This window comes from Mytilus californianus, unplaced genomic scaffold, assembly GCF_021869535.1.
Source record: "Mytilus californianus isolate M0D057914Y unplaced genomic scaffold, xbMytCali1.0.p SCAF_3, whole genome shotgun sequence".
Taxonomy (NCBI): domain Eukaryota; kingdom Metazoa; phylum Mollusca; class Bivalvia; order Mytilida; family Mytilidae; genus Mytilus; species Mytilus californianus.
In genome coordinates, this window is record NW_026262679.1 from 44,242,713 (window position 1) to 44,266,806 (window position 24,094).

The 24,094-nt window shown below is 32.2% G+C and overlaps 1 protein-coding gene across 1 annotated transcript; it reads left to right on the forward strand.

Annotated features, from left to right (window-relative positions):
* Positions 1–2,834: 2,834 nt before the first annotated feature.
* On the forward strand, positions 2,835–13,268 carry LOC127733490 (uncharacterized protein C15orf61 homolog; the record flags this gene model as incomplete). The annotated part of the gene is made up of 4 exons (XM_052242843.1): positions 2,835–2,878; positions 5,272–5,364; positions 6,711–6,889; positions 12,150–13,268. Coding segments are annotated over 4 exons (444 nt in total), but the record flags the coding sequence as incomplete, so codon positions are not given.
* Between the last annotated feature and the right edge of the window lie 10,826 nt (positions 13,269–24,094).

Below are 24,094 nucleotides of genomic sequence, written 5' to 3' on the forward strand. Positions count from 1 at the left end.
ACATTTTTAATCATAGATTGAAGCCAAACTTGTTATCACACCACTTAACAATTTTAACTCTAGTGATGAAAGTGGATCATAGAGTTACAAGTAGATATAGTCCTATGAATAAAACATTTTGTGTTTAACTAATTTTTCCTGTAACATTGAGCCGAATTTGGCAGGAATGTAAGAATCTTTCTACAGTTCAGATTTTCAGTATTCTCAATCGATGATTTGATAAAAATTATATGATGTATGGTATGTCTTCTACTAAAACTATTGCTGTTTAACCATTGTTTCGGGTTAAGGAGTCGGTTGATAGCTTGCAAACAAACATGTTTAACCTCACCTCATTCTAAGTGCCTGTCCCAAATCAGGAGCCTGTAATTCATTGTTTGTTGTTGATTGCTGTCTGTAAATTTTGTTTTTCGCTAATTGTTTCAGCTGTAGGTTTTCTCCTATGAATTGTTTCACATTTTGTAATGTCGGGACTATAACTTATAGCCTACTATACCTGTATACGGTATGCGTTAGACTATTTTAAGGCCGTACGGTGACCTATAATTGATTACCTCCAAATTCTTTGGTTTTCGGTTGATAGTTGTCTGATTAGCAATCATACCAAATTTCTCCTTATTTTTATAAGGTTTACTTTGGCTGAGGAAATTTGAACTTTATTTTCTTAATAATTTCAATATTTATCGACGGAAATTAAAAAAAAAGAAATGTGTATGTTATCGCCGTGACTTATATGCCAATGTGGCGAACCATTGAATTCTTGGGCTAATGACACCTCACAGACTAGCATACCACAAGCAATGCATCGACCAAGAAATGACACTTTATTAATTTGGTGTTCCGAAACGCTTTACGAGTTAACCTTTATTAGGAACATCAATAAATTTATAATTGATAATAGGAAATAGGAAAATTTCGGGTCTCAGTTAATGAATATATTGAAAAACAGAATTAGCTACAACAAAACAGCCGGAATGGAAATGATAAACAGAAAATATCCAAGTTCACCGATATTGCCATCTGAACGCAATTTATGGTAGATTTTTTCACATTTAAATCATGTTTGAAACCTCTTAGCATTTTTTAACCGAATTCAACAGAAATTGTTTAGATGTTTGTTAATATGTAGGCGATTTTAATGTTTCATTGGTTGTTACTTAAAAGCTAAGCAGTATATTCATGATCGTATATGGCTGAAACCCAACATGTTATTACCTACAATAATACAAATGGGTATGGCGGGCCTGTCTGACACAAAATCGCCACCGGCAAAGCAAAAACACTGCGTTTTTATTGGTGCTTTGCTTTTGTGCAAATTAGCAAACTTCATTTGCGCCAAAAAAAAAATGTTCATTTGAGGCACAAACCATATTTCATTTTCGTCAAAATAATACATTTCATTTGCGCCAATAATACAGTTAAATACAGCATACCTTATAGATCTATATTGAAAAGAGACTTTTAATAATAATATTACAACTTAGTTTTGATAGCATAATATAACGTGTTCATCATAAATAATATTCATCAATAAACCAAAATGAAAACATTAACATTGATTAGTTTTTTAAATGCTGAGATTGTACTTTTTACTGGACTAAACCGTTACGGTAGCTTACTGTATCCTGTATCAATCGATGTTTGTAGAATGGTTTTGTTGTCCACATGTGTTGTGATTCTGACTTTGTAACTTTTTGGGGTACATATGTACGATTTGTCTCCGTTTTTCAATACATTAGATATCCTTATTATGAGGTCTTAAAAAATTAAAGACGTATTTCCTCCCCTATTTGTCTCCGAATGAATTATGTCCTATGATTTTCCTGACAGAGCCCGATCCCTGAGCAATCCATTTTTACCAAAAGCTATGCCATGGTGGGGACAACTCAGCAAAAAACATTCAACTGTAACGAAACTTAAACCTGATAAGTAACTTCTTTTTGTAGACCGAATAGATTGCATGATACATAATTTTTAAAAAGTGTTGAAATACGAAATTTCCAAGTAATTTTCTGTTTCCATAGTCTGTGACTTCAGCCAAATTCTTTCATTTAGTTGGAAACTCAATCTTGATCTGTAACTTCTTATGATATCCCGAACAGAGTACAAAAAGTGAGGAAAATAACATGAATAATGTTTCATCCAATTTTCCAATTTCGTAGAACAACAACTTCGGAAAAAATACATACAATCCATAAGACTGAAGTTTTTCATAGGAATCCAAATGACATATGAAATTTGGCCTTTTAGAGACATATTCTCGCCTGTTCAATCTTTCTTTTGTTGTTTTTATAAAACTCTTTCCGGGTAAATAATTGGGATCAAAATTCTTACAAACTCTTTTTGTGTAGTAATGACTGCTTGTCTACACTTCAAATACATCCAACGATTTCCATAAACCCACCCGGATGCCTTAATTTCTTCTTTGGTTTTCTCAACTGGCACACAAACGAAGTTTTCTCAGAATTCGTTTCGGTGTTTCGCTGTAATATTACCGAATGTCAAATTAAACCTCTTTAAATCCTCTATTCTGACTGACGTACCTCTCTGAACAGGAGACATTAGAGCTCACTACCTAATGAATTTCGATAGCTAAACATATTTATATTGAACGCACAAAATATTTATATTGAGCGCTCAAAAGATCACATTGTTCGCACAAAAGAGTATATTCTGCATAGGTTCCTAACTGGACTCCATACATTATCCAAACTTGGAGGAAATCTTTCAAAAACATGTTTTTTAATGAAAAAAATTATATATATTTGCTGGTCTATTCGGGTCTTTTCAGGTCCGCGTACAGGTTTTAGCGTAACCCATTTTTTTAATTGGTTAGCTCCCTTTGCAGACGATATTGTTCCCAGGAAAACAGTTCAATGTACAAAACTAAATCTATATGCTTTCTTTAAAATTATTAGCAGATATTCTTTCAAATTTTAGTTATAAACACAATGCAGAACGCATACCATTCGAGTGGCATATATTTCCGTCCCAATGTCATCTATGATAAAAGTGACAGAATAGTCAACATGATGACGGTGGTCACTAACCGGTAGAAGCCCCTGTGTCTTACATTGTAGGTCGAAAGTGTATCACCTATATCCCAAAATTATGCCCCCTTTCATTTCATATAAATACACATTATATTGAACTCATTTGAAGTCCGATTTTGATGATTTTTTTAATGTTGAACACAAAAAGTTGTACAGTTTTTTATTTGGTTATTATCAAATATATTTATGACATGTCCTTACAGAGAAATCATTATTTTTATACATTGTCATTTTTTCCTGATTTTTTTTTTATGCAGACATTCATATTTGCCTTTAAACAGTAATTTTCCTTAGAATATAAATCATAAATATACTTCATAATTATAACAAGAAACTGCAGACATTTCTTTATTTAACGAAAAAGAAATCATTCAATTTGGACAAGAAATATCTTCAGTAGAATTTTTATTGAAAATGTGTTTTTATATGAAATAATCTGGGAATTTCCGATAGGTGAAACACTTTTGAATAAGATTGTTTGTACTTGGCAGGGCTCAACAGTAACACTTGTTTGATTGTCCGTTTATACCAGAGGAAAAAAAGGCCTGACAAGTAAAAAAAGCCATATCAAGCTTGTCCGACGGGACAAGTAAAATCATTCTGTAGAAAGTAAATAAAATCCAACTTTGATGATCAAAGTAATAAACAAAAAACAAGAAAAGAACATAAAAACAAATAATTATTATTTGACATGCTTACTTGCCATCATAATTTAAAACTGGTTCTTTGTCAGATACTTTATAACAGATAAAAGGCATAGGTGGGCTTTGTATATAAGGTAACAAGACAGTTTGGCACCGGCACGAAAACGAATTGGCTCCATCCAAGACAGTTTGGCACAGTTGGAGACATTTAGGGACCAAGACAAACCAGTACCTGTTTCCCTGTACTTATTCTGTTGCTTTATTATAAATATATGATAAAATTTATTTAACAAAAATATTTTAAAAATAAAAATGAAGAAATTATTGACCATAGAATTCAGAAAATTATATTTGATCATATTTAGACAAACAATATTTGATTGTGTTTGAATAAACATTTTAATATATATTAAAAACAAAGCTGATTGTAGTAAGGCATTAATATGGTGGCCGGATGCGGCCATTTCACCTGTTCGTATTTTCACGTTTTCTCCTTTCACTTTGCAAACGCGAAATCGGGAAATCGAGAAATCGGGAAATCAGGAAATCGAGAAAGCGAAAACGTGAAATCGAGAAATGAAGAAAGCAAAAATGCAAAATCCAGAAATCTATTTCATTTCCCGTTTTTGCGTTTTTGCTTTCTTGATTTCTCAATTTCCCGATTTCGCGTGAAATAGAAAGGAGAAAACGCGAAAAGGCGACATGGCCGCATCCGGCCACCATACATTAATCATAATAATCAATATTTTATCAGCATAAAAGACCAGGATACAAACAAAATGAATGTAGACTGACAGGCCTACCAGATTAAGCCTGATGTGCAGAGTCTGATAAAACTTTGGCTTTAATGAAAACTTGAACCTAAGTCCAGTGACTAGACATGACTAGATTCAGTTGTTCTTGACTCATATTTTTCAAAAGGATATCAAGAGATATAAATCAAATTCTGTTTTTATTGTTTTAATTCATTTTGTCCATTGAATCAACCTTAAATGCAAAAAAGGTTAATAGAAAGGTTTTATTTTTGGACAAGTTACAATTCCTTTCGGACAAGTAAGTTTTGGTATGTACTTGTCCTATTGGGCAAGTTGAAAAAAATGTTATTGTAGAGGCCTGCTTGGACTCTGGAATAAGCAGCAATTCTTATATGGGCCTATCTTTTGAAGGAAAATATTGATCTCATCTGTAAGAAAAATATCCCACATTCATGAAGATGTGATCCACTTAACAGTTTTATTTTGAGGCCATAATAGTCTAGATAATCATACCCTAAAGGCGTCCGTTTTGTTTCTTTTGTGGTAGGGATGAGGAGCTGAGTCATCCAATACCTTAAAGTCCAAATAAATGTTATTGACGTCTGAGATTTTTGTTTATCCATGAAATTGTACATTTATACTTATTAATTATGTTACTTCAATAATACACAATCCACTAAAGATGTTGCACATGAAAACAAATAAATTCACAGATATAAAAAATAAGTCCAATAAAATTTTCCCTTTTGATTTTTTTCAGATTTTAATGCTAAATGGAATTAATGCAGGGATAAGAAACTTAATTTTGTTTATCAACAGATGTTCCACAAAACCAAGAAGTTCTGATGTGTTGACCTGTCACCTCAGACAAAGAAATACTCCTTACTGGACATCCTTTGTTATTTACAAAAGGTAGTAAATCAAGTACTGTAAGTTCAGAAATTATTGCAAGGTTTTTATACGACCGCAAAAAAATTTTTGTGGTCGTATATTGGTATGACATTGTCGTAGTCGTCGTCGTCCGAAGACACATTAGTTTTCGCACTCTAACTTTAGTTAATGTGAATGGATCTCAATGAAATTTTACCATAAGGTTCAATACCACAAAAAGAAGGTGGGGAATGATTTTGGGGGTTATGGTACCAACAGTTAAGGAATTAGGGGCCAAAAATAAGCATTTTTGTAACTTCCAGACATAACTTGTGTGTAAGTGTATGGATCTCTCTGACATTGTACCACAAGGTTCCATATCACAAAGGGAATGCTGGGATTGATTTTGGGGGTAATTGCCTCCAAATTTTAGGAATTAGGGGCCAAAAAGGGGCAAAAAACAAGCATTTTTCTAGTTTCATGACAATAACTTGTGTGTAAGTGTATGGATCTCTCTGACATTGTATCACAAGGTTCCATATCACAAAGGGAATGCTGGGATTGATTTTGGGGGTAATTGCCTCCAAATTTTAGGAATTATGGGGCCAAAAAGGGGCAAAAAACAAGCATTTTTCTAGTTTCATAACAATAACTTGTGTGTAAGTGTATGGATCTTTATAAAATTGTACTACAATGTTCCATATCACAAAGGGAAAGCTGGAGTTGAGTTTGGGGGTAATTGCCCAAAAAGTTTAGGAAAAAGGGGCCAAAAAGGGGCCAAAATTAAGCATTTTTCTAGTTTCCAGACAATAACTTGTGTTCAAGTGTATGGATCTCTCTGAAATTGTGCTGCAAGGTACCATACCACAAAGGGAAGGCTGGGATTGATTTTGGGGGTAATTCCCTCAAAATTTTAGTAATTAGGGGCCATAAAAGGGCAAAAAAACAAGCATTTTTCTAGTTTCAGGACAATAACTTGTGTGTAAGTGTATGGATTATATGAAATTGTAATTCAAGGTTCCATATCACAAAGGGAAAGCTGGGTTTGAGTTTGGGGGTAATTGCCCTAAACGTTTAGGAATTTGGGGCAAAAAAACAAGCATTTTTCTAGTTTCCAGACAATAACTTGTGTTCAAGTGTATGGATATATGTATTCGATTACTGTACCAAACAGTTTTTTATGGACTTTTAATCAAAAAAGTATTTCTAAAAAATTGACTTTTACTTGACATAAAACCCTGAAGTTTTAAAATGGTAGTTCAAATAAGTTCATGATGTAAGTAATATACTGTTAATACATAGTTATTATAGGTCAGTCTGTTCAAATGTGAAAGAATACATGTATATCTTTTAAATACAATTATGAATAAGAAATTGTTTTATTTTAGAGATGTTATAAACGACAAGTTTGGAAAGTCTCACTTTAACTGGTGTGTAGATGGAGCTAACTACCATGTATTGAGAACTGGCTGTTATCCATTCATTAAGTTCCATTGTACCAAAAGGCCTTATCAAGATCTGTACTCAGAAGATCAATTTATCACAGTCTTGAAAATCATAAATCTAGGTAAATGTTATCTCCCTTTATACACTGGGAAATGTATCTGTACATTGAAGGGGACAATCCACCATTTAGACGGACAGATTTTAACAGATGTTAAAATTATTGCACAAATAATTCATAGCTGCTAGTAATTTGTCCGAGACAATTCTATCAAAAAAAGATTGAAAACAACACGTTTTAAATTTCATGCATCCGAAGCACTTTTCTGGATTTACCTTCATCAGGAGCGCTCAAAGCTGAATATTTAGAAGCCAACGATGTATTAGAATGGAAAAAGTTGAAGAGCTATATGACCAAAAAAAACTAAAAAAAAATAGCCAAATCTATCTAAGGTCAAATTTCCCTGAGGGAGTTGAAATCTTAGTTTCTTAATAATTTCAAAATTTATAAATGGACTGTTATAAATCATGTCAGTACCAAAATACTGACTACTGAGCTGATTATACCCTCGGGGACTGATAGTCCAACAGCAGAGGTAATGACCAAGTGCTGTAAAAAAATGAAAATAACACATTATAAATTTCGTGCGTCCGAAGCATTTTTCAGGACTTACCTTCATCAGGAACACTCAAAGCCAAATATTTGAAAGCCAAGGATGTATAAGAACCGAAACAGTTGAAGAGCTATGTGACCAAATAGAACCTGAAAAAAATAGCCGTAGCCCAATCTATCTAAGGTCAACTTTGCCTGAGGGAGTTGAAACCTTAGTTTCTTAATGATTTCAAAAGTTATAAACGGACAACCATCTTATTGTCCATATGTATCTCAATTTGTATCAAAAACAAAGTGTGACTGCTTATAGAAATCCTATGTTTCAGTGTAGACTTTAAATAAACTTAGTACACAGGAAATTTTAAAGGTAGTCTGATTGTAAAGTTGTCAGGTTTTGGGAGTAATATATGAAATTGAAATATTTTTTCGTATTTGGTAATGAATCACTAGAAAAAAAACTTGTAAAGTTCTAAATGTATGTAAAATATGATGAGCATCATGATATTACTGGCAAAAATCAATTTGATATTTGAGAATTTTTCACAATTTGCTCATTTAACATTAAACTTAACAGGATGCCTATTTAGTGGAGTGCCTCCTGAAACATTGACTGCAACAGTCAAGAAAAAATACTAAACAAGTTTATCAGAGAAAATAACAAAGATTATGTTATTATAGAAATCATGCAGAAGTTATTTCCCTTTGCTGTATATTAGGTTTTTATAACATAATGGAAAAAATTTACATCACAAAATCCATTCATGCTCTTGACCAAACCAAATGCAAAAGAATAGTGCCTTTAATGCTGTTTTTCATCTCAAAGTCACAATGAGATTTTGATAAAAATAGAATGAAAATGTTTGTTTTTGAAGTTTCCTGTTAAAACATTATTTTGTATGAAAGATTGTCTCCCATTTTTATACGACCGCAAAAAAATTTTTGTGGTCGTATATTGGTATGACGTTGGCGTCGTCGTCGTCGTCGTTTTCCGGCGGCGTCGTCCGAAGACGCATTAGTTTTCGCACTCTTACTTTAGTTTAAGTGAATGGATCTCTATGAAATTTTACCATAAGGTTCAATACAACAAAAGGAAGGTGGGGATTGATTTTGGGGGTTATGGTACCAACAGTTAAGGAATTAGGGGCCAAAAAGGGGCCAAAAATAAGCATTTTCTAGTTTCCAAACAATAACTGTGGAACGGTGTATGGATCTCTCTGAAATTATACTACAGGTTTCCATACCACAAAGGGATGGTTAGGATTTGCTTTGGGGGGTTATGGCTCAAACCGTTTAAGAATTAGGGGCAAAAAAGGGGGAAAAACAAGGTTGTCCTGGTTAATGGACAAATACTTTAGTACAAAACATAATTTAAAGCAGTGTAAGGGAGATAAATCAATACATCATTGAAATTATCTCCCTTACACTGCTTTTAAATTATGTATAAAGTAATGGTTAATGAACAATTAAGATAATTTAAAACAGTGTAAGGGAGGTAATCCAAATACAACGTTTTGGTTACTTCCATTACACTGCTTTTAAATTATGTTTAAAGAAATGCATATTTATAAAGGAAGACCAGTAAAAATATCTGCAAATGTTGCATCTTTTTTTTTTACAAAAAAATCCATATGAAAGATTTGACACTATATTTTAAATTCTATTATAAAATAGATTAAGTTAGCACTATGGTAAATTTAAATGGGTAATTATGGTTTGGGGGAAAAAAAAGGGGGGGGGTAAAAAGAAATTGTGGGGGGTCAATTTTTTCTCATTTCAAATTTCAGAAATTAAAAAGAATTATTCTTCAAATATTATTTTTTTTTCAAATTTCAAATATTAAAAAATTTCAAGAAGTAATCTTTAATTGCACAGTATGGCGCATTAGATTTGTAAAATCTTTGACCACATTTATTTATTTGTTATGCCGAATCTAACCGTGTATTTAGATTTTTAATTTTGGATCCAGTTTTCAAATTGGTCTACATTAAGGTCCAAAGGGTCCAAAATTAAACTTTGTTTGATTTTAACAAAAATTGAATATATGGGGTTCTTTGATATGCTGAATCTAAACATGTATTTAGATTTTTGATTTTTGGCCCAGTTTTCAAGTTGGTCCAAATTGGGGTCCAAAATTAAACTTTGTTTGATTTCAACAAAAATTGAATATATGGGGTTCTTTGATATGCTGAATCTAACCATGTATTTAGATTTTTTATTTGTGGACCCTGCTATCAAATTGGTTCATATTGAGGTCAAAAGGGTCCAAAATTAAACTTTGTTTGATTTCATCAAAAATTGAATTATTGGGGTTCTTTGATATGCCAAATCTAACCTTTTATTTAGATTTTTAATTTTGGGTCCCGTTTTTTAAATTGGTCTACATTAAGGTCCAAAGGGTCCAACATTAAACTTAGTTTGATTTTAACAAAAATTGAATTCTTGGGGTTCTTTGATATGCTGAATCTAAACATGTGTTTAGATTTTTGATTATGGGCCCAGTTTTCAAGTTGGTCCAAGTTGGGGTCCAAAATTAAACTTTGTTTGATTTCAACAAAAATTGAATATATGGGGTTCTTTGATATGCTGAATCTAAACATGTATTTAGATTTTAAATTTTTGGCCCAGTTTTCAAGTTGGTCCAAACTGGGGTCCAAAATTAAACTTTGTTTGATTTCAACAAAAATTGAATATATGGGGTTCTTTGATATGCTGAATCTTACCATGTATTTAGATTTTTTATTTGTGGGCCCGCTATCAAATTGGTTCATATTGAGGTCAAAAGGGTCCAAAATTAAACTTTGTTTGATTTCATCAAAAATTTAATTATTGGGGTTCTTTGATATGCCAAATCTAACCGTGTATTTAGATTTTTAATTTTGGGTCCGATTTTTTAAATTGGTCTACATTAAGGTCCAAAGGGTCCAAAATTAAACTTAGTTTGATTTTAACAAAAATTGAATTTTTGGGGTTCTTTGATATGCTGAATCTAAACATGTGTTTAGATTTTTTATTATGGGCCCAGTTTTCAAGTTGGTCCAAGTTGGGGTCCAAAATTAAACTTTGTTTGATTTCAACAAAAATTGAATATATGGGGTTCTTTGATATGCTGAATCTTACCATGTATTTAGATTTTTTATTTGTGGGCCCGCTATCAAATTGGTTGATATTGAGGTCAAAAGGGTCCAAAATTAAACTTTGTTTGATTTCATCAAAAATTGAATTATTGGGGTTCTTTGATATGCTGAATCTAAACATGTATTTAGATTTTAGATTTTTGGCCCAGTTTTCAAGTTGGTCCAAACTGGGGTCCAAAATTAAACTTTGTTTGATTTCAACAAAAATTGAATATATGGGGTTCTTTGATATGCTGAATCTTACCATGTATTTAGATTTTTTATTTGTGGGCCCGCTATCTAATTGGTTCATATTGAGGTCAAAAGGGTTCAAAATTAAACTTTGTTTGATTTCATCAAAAATTTAATTATTGGGGTTCTTTGATATGCCAAATCTAACCGTGTTCTTAGATTTTTAATCTTGGGTCCCGTTTTTTAAATTGGTCTACATTAAGGTCCAAAGGGTCCAAAATTAAACTTAGTTTGATTTTAACAAAAATTGAATTCATGGGGTTCTTTGATATGCTGAATCTAAACATGTGTTTAGATTTTTGATTATGGGCCCAGTTTTCAAGTTGGTCCAAGTTGGGGTCCAAAATTAAACTTTGTTTGATTTCAACAAAAATTGAATATATGGGGTTCTTTGATATGCTGAATCTTACCATGTATTTAGATTTTTTATTTGTGGGCCAGCTATCAAATTGGTTCATATTGAGGTCAAAAGGGTCCAAAATTAAACTTTGTTTGATTTCATCAAAAATTGAATTATTGGGGTTCTTTGATATGCTAAATCTAACCGTGTTCTTAGATTTTTAATCTTGGGTCCCGTTTTTTAAATTGGTCTACATTAAGGTCCAAAGGGTCCAAAATTAAACTTAGTTTGATTTTAACAAAAATTGAATTCATGGGGTACTTTGATATGCCGAATCTAAACATGTGTTAAGATTTTTGATTATGGGACCAGTTTTCAAGTTTGTCCAAGTTGGGGTCAAAATTAAACTTTGTTTGATTTCAACAAAAATTGAATATATGGGGTTCTTTGATATGCTGAATCTAACCATGTATTTTGATTTTGGACATTGGACCATAATAGGTAAATTAAAAAAATTGAAGTTCTTAGACCACATTCTTTCTGTGTCAGAAACCTATGCTGTGTCAAATATTTAATCACAATCCAAATTCAGAGCTGTATCAAGCTTGAATGTTGTGTCCATACTTGCCCCAACTGTTCAGGGTTCGACCTCTGCGGTCGTATCAAGCTGCGCCCAGCGAAGCATTTTATTAACTTTTCTGTGCTCATTTCTGTTAGTAAGCTAAGTTTTATCAACCCCACCCCAACCCTTACCCCACCTTTCCTGGTTCGTGATTTAAATTGTTGGCCTCTTATAGTGAAAATGTCATCATACATAGATTTAATTGAAATACTGATTGATAGTACATAAAGAGGATAACGGGAATTAAGAAATATATTTGATAGAACAACAGACCACCTCAATCAGCACCAGCCATGACAACCCCAAAAAAATAGACGAAAAAAAAAACAATCATAGAATATTACAGTAGTATTGTTCCTTTTTAACATGTGATCATTTTTTATTTTCAAAATAAATGTTAAGTGACTTAATTTAAATTTACATTTTTCAAAGCTTTTTTTTAAGGTGTCCCTACACTGACGTATGGCTTTGCATCATGGATGTTTAGAAGATTTGAAGAGGATGTTAAAACTCCAAAAGGAGTTGTCAAAGTTTACTTCATGAACAAGGAAGATCCAAATGCTGTTAGCTAGATTGCCTGACACTGAGCCTTTTTACTGTATGTGATTTCACGTCTCAGTCCAGTTGTTCTAATTGCACAGCATAATTTTGTAATCCAGTTGAACAAAGGAACAATGGTAGCCTATACATATCAGTTGAGTTTGTTTTCTATAGTTGTGTTGTTGGTTGTTGCCTTTCTTGTTGTATTAACTTTGATAAACTGGATTAAGAGACTTTTTCAGTGGCTAGCAGGAAACACAGAAAAGAAAGTGAAACCTAAAGTAAAAGAAGAAGAAACAAAACCAACGAGTATTGCTCAAAATGATGATAAAGTGGACTATGTTGTGAATAATGAAATTCCAGATTTAGATCAGAAGAAAGGACTATAAGGTTGTGAATAGACTTGTAATCTACAAACAAGTGGGATGTTACCATGGATACTGTGAACTCATATATTTTCATGGTTACCAATTATCAATTGTGTGAGGAAATATTGTATTTTTGTATTGAATTTTGTTAAAAACTTTATATGATTCACAAATACCAATGATTTTTTGGAAAATAAGCACCCCACAAAATATAATTAATGATAAGCCACAGTATTTATTCATCTTAACAGAAATTCTGCAGATTTAGATCACGAGAAGGGACTATATTAAGGTTGTGAATACACATTTTGGCATACAATTACATGCATAATACTTACATGGAGATACTTTTAGAAAATCATTCAACCTAACAGAATTACTGTATATTAGAAAACATTATTGTGCAAGAATAGCCTACCAGTACATGTAATATTAATATTATATGCAATCTTATAGAAAATGCACAATAAGTAATATTTTATTTCACAGATTGCATTTCATTCAATAATTTTTTTAAAGAATCATATTTGAGGGATATAATACATGTATAACTTAAAATAGGTGACTTTTTGAAATTGATATTGGTGCTGTATTTATGTGTATTAGATTGGCCTTACGCATCTCGTTTCTTTGAAAATAAAATCTTTGAGGGTTATATATGTAGTTTTTGTCTTCCCTTGAGGAAGTTACTAAGGTGAGACTTGGCATGCTGTTTCTGGCGGTGGCAGCAGCATGGTAGTATCAACAATTTGTTAAAGTTTGTAACTAGGTCAGTTAAGGGGAATCTCTAATGGTAAGTCAGTGATATTTGTTATGCAGTTAATTTGTCTACCACACAAAAATTTAGACATTGAAAACATTTCATAGACATAGAATTAATGTTTTTTTCACATAGTGTCACTGTGTACTTTTTTGTCTCGCGTCGTTGAAGTGGAAAAAAAAGCGAGATTTAGGCATGCTGTTTCCAGCATTGGCGGCGTTAACAATGTATAAGTTTGTGTTTAGGTCAGTTTTAGGGAACCACATGTAGGTCAATGATATTTGGTATGCAGTTGTAAGAGCATTGGCACATTTTATTTCCCTGGAGATTATTTGGCCCGGCCCCCTCAATCAAAGTCCATTTGTGTAGTCTATTGACCTTAAAGCTTTTGCTTAGTTTCAATGTTGAAGTTTGTGATTAGGCCAGTTTTTAGAGAACCACTTATGATAAGTCAATGATATGTGTTATGAAGTTGTATTTGCATTGATTCATCTTTTATCCAAGTAGATTATTTGGCCACATCCCCTCAGTCATGGTTCCATTGACAATGAAACTTTTGCATAGTTTACATGTAAAAATTTGAGATTCTGTCAGTTTTAGGGAATTCACTTCTGATAAGTCATTGATATTTGGTATGCAGCTGTACTAGCATATCTCATTTTCACGTAGATTATTTGGCCCTGCACCTTCAGTCATGGTTCATTGACTTTAGTGGATGTAAGCAACTATAGGCAACCGTATGGCCTTCAACAATGAGAAAAACCCATACACTATAGTTGCCTATAAAAGGCCCTGAGATAAAAAATTTAAATGTTTTCCATACAATGCCATAGTTTACATGTAAAAGTATTGCCATTTTAATTTCAACATTTGCATTTTATTATCAAAATTACATACAGACAAGACATACCTCTGCATCAACAGTTTATTAATTCAAATTTTATATGCTTTTAAATAAAAGTGCAAACATGGAGTTTTCCAATCACATTTAACATTCAAAATTTATCATAAGGAAAAACACCTGAGGGGAAGTACAGATATTTATATGTAGTATTTTGGATTTTTATGAAATTCGTATGCATTTAAAACTGGTTGAACTGCATATGAATATAAAAAAAAATATTTATGAAGCATTTATATTTCTAGAGATACACTCATTTAAAAAAAAAAGTCGGTTATATCTATAAATGTATTGAATGCACAAAGTATGCGAGGTTTTGACACCACATGATCTTTTTCTTTGGGTAATAGTGTTGAGTGCAAATATAATTCTGTTACAAATGAATATAAAACTAATGAGTGGTGGGGTATAAAGTGTTGTCCACGCCCAAAACCAACCCATTCATTTGTCCCAGTTTTGATCTATACCAAACAAGAACATTGAATTTACATTTTTATGCCCTTGCAACAAAATGGTGGGGAGGGAGCATTTTCATGATATTGATTTACCCCCATCCTTTCCTCCACCAAAGGGTATATGGTATGTCTGGCTAATCCTCCAACAGTTTCAAGCAAAAACTTTATATTATGTAGTGGTATTTCATATACTACAGGTGTGCTTATAGTTAGGACTTTGATTTTTCTTTAAATTTTTCACAAATGCATACATGTATTGTTGAACTTTGTCATTTTATTGTTTTACATGTATAAGGCATGCAGGGTAGATGGTTAATCCAGTCCTACGGTTACCTTTATATTTTCAATGGTGTTAGTACATATACGAAGTGTGTACATTGTCAGGATTTGATTTTGATATCTTTAATTTGAATTTTCCACCAAATGCTAGATGTTGAACTTTATCATTTTTATTACCCTGCCCATTTGCTTTGCCCAACTTAATAGTTATGAAGTTTGAAAGATGCAACAACTTAATTGCCCTGCATTATGGAATAAATCAGAACTATGGCAGGGGCATCAAATTTGTCTTATAGGCACAGCCACTTCAAGTTGTACTTCAACATCTCTGTTTGCTATTTCGAATGTTTGCTGATGCAGTGAGGGCATCCTCTGTGTCTAGTTTCATTCTAAGGTTTAAGTAACAGTAAATGGTCTATGTCACAGATTTTAGTAAAATTTTGCATACAACTCTGGCTCGATGAACTATAACTGAAAATCCAAAAAAATAATGCATTTATCTCTTTTAACATTAACTTCCGTTATAATGATGTAAAATAAAGATAGGGTCAACAACTTCTTTTATACGGTATACATCATTCAGAAGTGATGTTCTATGTGAAAAATTCCCACAATAGGTTGAAATAATCGTAACGTTGCAGGCCGTAAAATGTTAATTTTTGACGTTTTTCACTTTCAACTAGATAACAGATTGATTATTAGACAAAAAACGAAGTCGATGACCATATGATTATTTTATATCATTAAAACAGAAATTTATGTATCAACAACATATAGTTTTTTAAGGAAAAATTTATGTATTAGAAAGTAGAGATTTTATGATTTAAGACAAATTAAGAAGGTTATTTGCCGATTTCATGTACTTTCTATACAAATCTTCACCTAATTGAGAATTCAATCAGTAATTTTTCAGATAATAAAAGAGATAAATGCATAATTTTTTCGATTTTCAGTTATAGTTCAACGAGCCAAGGTTGTATGCAAAGTTTTAGCAAAATCTGTGATATAGTCCATTTTTCTTCCTTCACCTTAAATTGTGATTGCTCAAAAATTTGGCCCTTAGAATTTTCTTTAAAAATGACATTATTGCTATGAGTATTTTTGTTTAATTTATATGAGATCACGGAATTCAATTTTTCTTGTTACATGTATGTAGAGTTAAAAAAAAAAAGCATCAAATGGACAAAATAAGTTACACTGCAAAATTTACTTATTTTCATACATCACTCAAACCAAGGATTTGTATAGTAACTATACAAATCCTTGCCCAAACTCAAATGATTTAAACAGCAAAATGAATGGTGATATGATAACTTTTCATTTTATCAAATTTGTTGGGACTGAATTTAGTGAAATTTCAATTTATAAACTGAAAATAATTCGTTTTAATGGCATTTTTTCATGCATTCTATACTTTTATACTTACACCTCCATTTCAAAACTTTGTGTACCAAATATGAAACTGGAGAGGGGTTGTTGTAATTGGTCTTACGTTGTCAATTCTCGTTAGATTTCAATTTAAGAGTGCACATGCTGAAATGTTTCGTCTGCTTTACTATCCAAAACCTGTGTTCATTTCAAAAGATTTCGTCAAGCAGTATTATTATGAAATAGATGAAACCGAAACTTATAACTAGAAGGCATTTCTTGTTTATAAAAGTAAATATCAAAACCTAATGAAGCTATTCATTCATGACAAGTATTGCAATATTGACTTGGTCGTCAAAAACGATATTTTATGTTCGTCTTCATTATGTTTTCACTTCAGCATGAACTAATAACATATTCACTCTCTTCGAATTTTCCAATAGAGGAGGTCCTGGCAATTTTCGCTGTAAAATTGTGGCAATGTTCAAAATCCTTACAATCTCGGGCTGGATAGCTATTTTTTACCTTGTGTACCTTTTTTTTGTGAGTTCACACAACATACTGCGATGACACAGGCACTTGTCTCTGAAAAAAAACCTATTTACCTTAATATAACACTTTTATTCAGAGACAATTGCCTGTGTGCGATGAGGTGAACATTATTTGATCTTATCCATGTCAAGCGATTTATGAATAATATATGCACAGATATTCAGTTGGCAATGAGATGTGTATTTATACATGTATTACCATACTTGTTAAGAAAATCATTTTATTACGAAACTGTAAGTGATGCTTTCAAAACTATAGAACTTGCTAGTATCGTGAACCTGTTTGTGTCTGAAGGACAACGTTTGTATAATGAATGTGTAGGGGTGAACAAATTTGGGTGTCAGTCAAAAGGGGAAGCCTTAATATCACATGCTTAGCAAATATCTATTTTAAGTCTTTGGTTTCATCCGATCGGTGATTGAAACCATAGCCTTCCGGACTATCGAGGCATTTCTGATTTTGGCTGAAATATAAAACAAATAATAATTGCGAAAAACACCTAGCAAACATATCTTTTGGAAAACGTTAGGACCACAACTTATACATGCAACAATTGAATTTCAAATTAAAAGAATGTGATTCCAATTTAGGTAAATTTCAAGAAACGTGTATGGTCCGCAAACACACGGCATTTAGGAGTAAGAACAAAGACTGGTTGACATGGGGTATAGGAGATTCGTGTTAACGTTCACAGCAATCTAACACATAATTATTTGTTTAGTATCCTAATATCGTTCCTCTGTTTCATGATAGTCCGCAAATTATGATTTTCATTTTCTTCTTAGCCTTTTGAAGCTTAATGCAACCGTGATTGTACCCGTTCTTATAAATTCTAAAGGTCTTCTTAAAAGTGTAAATTCGATTGCCTTAAAGTACTAGTATCCGAGCTGTAGATTAGTGTGTTTCAATGCAGGGTTTAAAAATTCTTTGCTGGTTCGATATAAATCGTTTCGAAACATTTATGAAGTTTGTTTGTAGTAGGAAATTACCTTTGACACTCATGAACCTTGACGTAGTATCCAGAACCTTCTTAACAACTTCAATCTGTTCATGAAGATCTTCTACTGTGTGTATGATTTTCCCAGCTAAACATAACAAAAACATATTAATCTATATATGTGTTAAACTACTAGTTTGTATGCTTGAATCTTTCTATCTTTAAAATGTTAACTGTATTGTAATTGTCTTGTTTTTACATTCAAAATAAAACTTTGAACCTTTCTATCTTATACCTGCGAACTGTATATCTTTTGACGACCAAAAATTGTTAAAAGAATTTTATTGGTATCAACAATATAAAATCTATCCGTGCCTGCTTTAGACCTAAAAGACCATACTATATAAGTACCGAGTAGTAGGGTGATCATTGTTCAGAACTACTAAATGCCATGGTATTGTGGTTAGTTGATGATAACATTTACACTGGAAGTTAAGCAGGCAAATTATTATATGTAACTGGTGTGTAAAATCTGGGACTATTATACTAACTGTTAGTATAATAGTCCCAGGTAAAATATTTAAACCACATCAAATGGAAACATTACACTACTAATGTACTCGAATCTTTGTCTTAAAAGTCAAAATGCACAGTCAATGTTATTGCGACATCAACTAAACTAACAGTGGTATTGACTGTATTGATGTCGCTACTAGTCGGAAAGATTTCTAATTGTCTAGATAACAAACCATGATCGCACACACATCATCATCTAAGTAATTTTGTATTTTTGTTTGTTTAATTTGTATTTTATTTTTTGTTTTTGTTTTCTAAATATTCATTTATTTATTTTTATATATTTATTTTTTCTGTATTATTGTTTTCTTTCTGTCTTAACTTTTCTGTCTTTTGACATAAATCCATATATATATATATATATATTAAATAGATATACCATTCTATACATGCATGCTCATACATATATTTTGTATTATATTGCTATAAATGTTAAATGGAGAAGACTTCATAAGTCTGTTTGACTTGTGTCTTATCCAATTTGTACTTGAACAAATAAAATATATTTAAACTAAACCGCTTACTAGTGGACTAAGTCCCCGAGGTTACCATAAGCTTAGTAGTTAGTGTTTCAGTACTGACGTGGTTTATGACTTATTTCTATAAATTCCCCGTTGATAGATAAAGAAATAAATACGAAACTAAGATTTTAACTCCCTCAGGCAAAGTTGACTTTAGATGAATTGGCTACTTTTTATGTCTCTTTTGGTCATATAGTTCCAAACGTTTCTACATATTTGTACATCCGTGGTTTTCAAATGTTTGGGCTGGAGCGTTCTTGATGAAAGCAAATTTAGAAAAGCGCTTCAGACGAACGAAATTTATTAAGTATTGTCTTTATACATTAACAATGTTCTCTAATTTACCTACAACAAAATCTGTCTTTCCGTATGATAAAATTCACTCTATCAAAATAGCTTATTGGGGAAATCGGGAAAAGGGTGACAAGCATGGTGATGCGTTAAGTCTAACCATAGCACATGTAAATTTGTCTGCCTCCAGTTTAGGAAACTCGTCAGTGGTTGTCTACGTGCTATTTATTATTTAGGGAATTTGGTATTGATGCCAGAACTTTGACAGTCTATGTGACATTCGTTCACCTTTTTTCAGATTCGTTATTGTTGGCAACTGTATGTCACCCTCTGGTGTCTTTCCTTTTATAACAATAACAACACTGCAAAGATAATCAAAGATTGACGCATATTCCATATCTCATGTTATTCACATCGAATATGATAACATTAGAATATGTTTCATATTACTTCTACATGCAAATTACTACGTAAATACTGACCAGCCAGTGGCGTAGCAATAACATTTTTAAGTGTACACTCGAACCTCGACTGGGCCCTGGTAGGGTGTTCCAAGGAGCGAAACACCACTGAAGAAGCTCACGCGTTATCGAGAAAGAGATACCATTCCTGTCATTAAAAACTCACCAAATGCAACATACTTCGGAGGCTAATTTGTTTATTTTTTTATGTTTAGTAGATTCATTGTGCTGATTTAGCACATTATCAAATGGTCATTGGTTTCAAAGAAAAAAGTCCAAACCAGTTGATGTAAAATATGTTTTTAAAAAGGAGATGTGGGGTAAAACAATCAATATACAAAAGATCAAAAACTTTAGAAATAGTAAAAAAGGCAAGTCTTCATTTCAATGTTGTCGTTTTACTCATTATTATGACTCTATTTAATTTTCTCCCCTTTTTATGGGCAAATTTCGTTAATGGACACTAGAAAGAATTGATTTTCACAGATGGTCAAGTGTAATATAAGAAATTCAGACCATATATCGTATTTCAGCTTCCACATATATATAGTAAATAAAACTTCAGTCAAAACTAGAAAACTGACATGTTAGCAAAGGTCCCTCTTGCACATTTTTATGTGAGAGAAAGAGACTGGTGTATACAAAGCAAATGTTCATAGGTTTTCATGTTAAAATCCAAGCACTATGTATTTTGATGGGCATTTTCGTAAATGGTGTGTGCCCACTTATTTTGACACAGAGACTCATTTCGTATTAGCATATGCTACCTTTTTCATTTAAATCCGAGCAAAAAATAAGATTCTCATAATTTATCAGTTTTTATAAGTTCATAGGTTGTCATGTTAAAATCCAAGCACTATGCATTTTGATGGGCGTTTTCGTAAATGGTGTGTGCCCACTAATTTTGACACAGAGACTCATTTCGTATTAGCATATGCTACCTTTTTCAATTAAATCCGAGCAAAAAAATAAGATTCTCAGAATTTATCAGTTTTTAACAAAAACTAAGTTTTCTGCACAATTTTGACTTAAGGAAATAATTTGGAATGCATATTATGTCTATATTATATATCAATTTTTGATGACATCCTACCACAAGAAGATGCTTTTCGAAATTTGAATTTTTTCAACAAAAGGTAAGTATTTACCATTTTTTTTTATTTTGTCAATCAATATGAAATAACTTAATACACATAAATCAGTTTTTGTCTCGCCCGCGACAAAAGTCGCGGAAAACGAGACATAGGGATTGCTTTTCCGGCGACGGCGGTGGCGTCAACAATTGTTAAGTTTTCTGTTTAAGTTCGTTTGATAGGAACTATTTGTGATAGATCATTCATATTTGATATAAAGTTGCATTACTATCAGTACATATCAGTTTGGCTACTATTTTGTGGCCCTGCCCCCTAAGTCATGGTCCTGCAATTAATAAGCAATTTTCAACGTTAAGTTTTCTGCTTAAGTTAGTTTGATAGGACCTACTTGTGATAGATCAATGATATTTTGAATGAAGTCGCATAACTTTCAGTACATATCTGTTTGAAGACTATTTTGAAGCCCTGCCCCCTATGTCATGGTCCAGTGACTTTAAATTAATTAGCAATTGTCAATGTTAATTTTTGTGCTTAACTCAGTTTGATAAGAACTATTTGTGACAGATCAATGATATTTTGTATAAAGTTGCATTACTATCAGTACATCTCAGTTTGTCGACCATTTCTAGGCCCTGCCCACAAGATCATGGTCCAGCGACTTTGAATTAATAAGCAATTTTGCCGCGTGTACACGTCCATCAGATTGTCTTTTTCTGAATTTTATGCGGACAGGCGAGACATATCTCTGTGTCAACAGTTTATTGTTCAAATTCTATTATAAGAAGACATTTCTCAAAATTTGCGATTTTTTTTACCAAAAAAGAAGTTTTTTTCAAAATTTAATGAGCCCAATTCCACTAAAATATAATATGAACATCTACATATTATGCTTAACAACGTACTAAGTTTTATTGGCCTCCTACCTATTCTTTTTGAGATTTTGCGTTTACATGCAAAAGACATTTCTCAATGTCAAACTTAAGAAATAAAACATTTTGAAGTTCAAAGTCAGTATTAGTACATAATTGTTCTGTTTTTGCGTGTGAACTCGAGTAGATTCAAACTTCGACAGAAAATGAACAAGTTGAAGGCCGTACCTTGACTTATAATGGTTTACTTTTATAAATTGTAACTTGGATGGAGAGTTATCTCATTGGCACTCATACCACATCTTCCTATATCTAAATATATAATATGATACCATTTGATTAAAATGTAAATTTCGTCACTTTTATTTTCAATTGAAAGTAATTAAAGAAAGAAATATAAGGATCGTGTGTTACTTTAGAATATCTTTAAAAGGAGATGTTGGGTAAACCAATCAATCGACAAAAAAATTAAAACTTTATAAAATTAGTCAAAAAAAGCAAGTTCTATTAATTATTTTAACTTCATATAATTTTCACACCTTTTTACGGGAAAATTTCGTTAATGGACGCATGAAATAATATATTTTCAGAGATGGTCAGGTGTAACATAAAACTGCAAGCCACACATATTGTATCCCAGCAGATACTAAATTGTATTAAACAATAATAATCTGAGTAGAATATTCACAGTAGATTCAAAGTTTGACAGAAAATGAACAAATATATAATATGATACCATTTGATTAAAAAGTAAATTTCGTAACTTTTATCTTCACTTACGAGTCCTCGAAGAAAGCATTACAATTGCTCGTGTGCTTTAAACAGTTCCTTTAATTTATTTGGATCAAAATAGTTTTCCCTCCAAAATTCATGTGCACGCCCGGGCGTTTTGACTTAAACGTAGCTACGCGCCGCGACCGCTGTGTATAGTAAACTTGGAATTAATAGTAAATAGCGAATACAAGTTATTTCTAGTATATTTATTATCATATAATACAGAAGAGGGCGAAAATAATTGAAATCAATAGAAAACAACAAAATGACGGATTTTGGAAAAAAGGAAGAGGGCTAAAAAAAATGTACTGCCTCCAAGTACCTATGTAAATTACGTGTTTCCTTAAATTGACATTGCAAACAAAATATGCTTGATTTAATTTAATATCATTGTCTCCTGGCTTAACATCTACAATAGTCCACCGGTAGTTATTGATTTGGCAACTTCTATCGGCATCTGCGTACTGATTCAGTCTTTTCCTAGCAACAACCCTGCACAGAAGTTACGAACACACACGTGCATTGCTAATGATCAAGAAATCACTATTTACTTCAAAACATTACTCCATGTGTACACTGCAACAAAACTGAAGCCTCTTCGGATAAATGGCAATACACATTTTAAAAACTTCTATGGAGCCATCCCGTACACTGTAAAGTTTTTCAGACAGACAAAGATTTACAGAGTTTCATGTTATCACAAAATAACTTCAAATCCTTGCTTTCAGAACATTGCAATCTCGACTAAAAGTCTCCCTCTCTTGGTCTTAATTATCTGAAGTTTAAACCAACCATTCATCATGTGACCCTTCCTTTACATTATACACGGACTATTTATCTCTTCAAATTGATCGGCTTTTGTTAATAGGGACGGTTTTATGCTTATGCTTATTGTTTGCAATAGAGTTCTCAACGTAACTTTATACATGTACATATATTTATGATGGTCTGGATGTGGGGTTCTTCATTTTTGCATTCTTTTAATTTTTAGACTATTTTTCTCTGTTCTTGATATTTTTTGCCCATTATTCTCTATTCTTTATATTTCAGCACCCCATTATTCTCTATTCTTTATTTTTTGGGTCCATTTTTCTCGATTCTTTATTTTTCGCCCATTATTCCCTATTTTGTAAACAACCACCCAGACCCTCATATATTTATTTGTTTCACTTTATGATATATCAGTATTGATATCTGTGACAAAAAACTCTCTGTCTTAAATTATTCTCCTCTTCAGGCAACCTGAATACGAAGTGCTTCTGTGACTGAAAATATTAATGGACTAAGATTAATTCCGCACTGAATTTAATTCACACAAATAAGGCTAATTTCAAAAAGTTCTAGAATTTTAATAAAGTTCTTTGAAGTTTTCTTTCTTATCTTTTTACTTGAACGTTGCATTATAGAACTCATAAATGCCCAATTAAAATTGTTCTCACACATTATATGGCCAATTGATCAGAGGATTATTTTAAAAAGGAATAGGACGATTATTATTTTAAACCAAAACCATTTGAATGATTTTTTTTTGTATTGGCCAATGATTTGACAAAAACAGAATATTCCATCAACATTGCATCATCAACAACAATGCATTGTACGGAATGACATTTTAGCTCACCTGGCCTTTTCGGCTTTTGCCA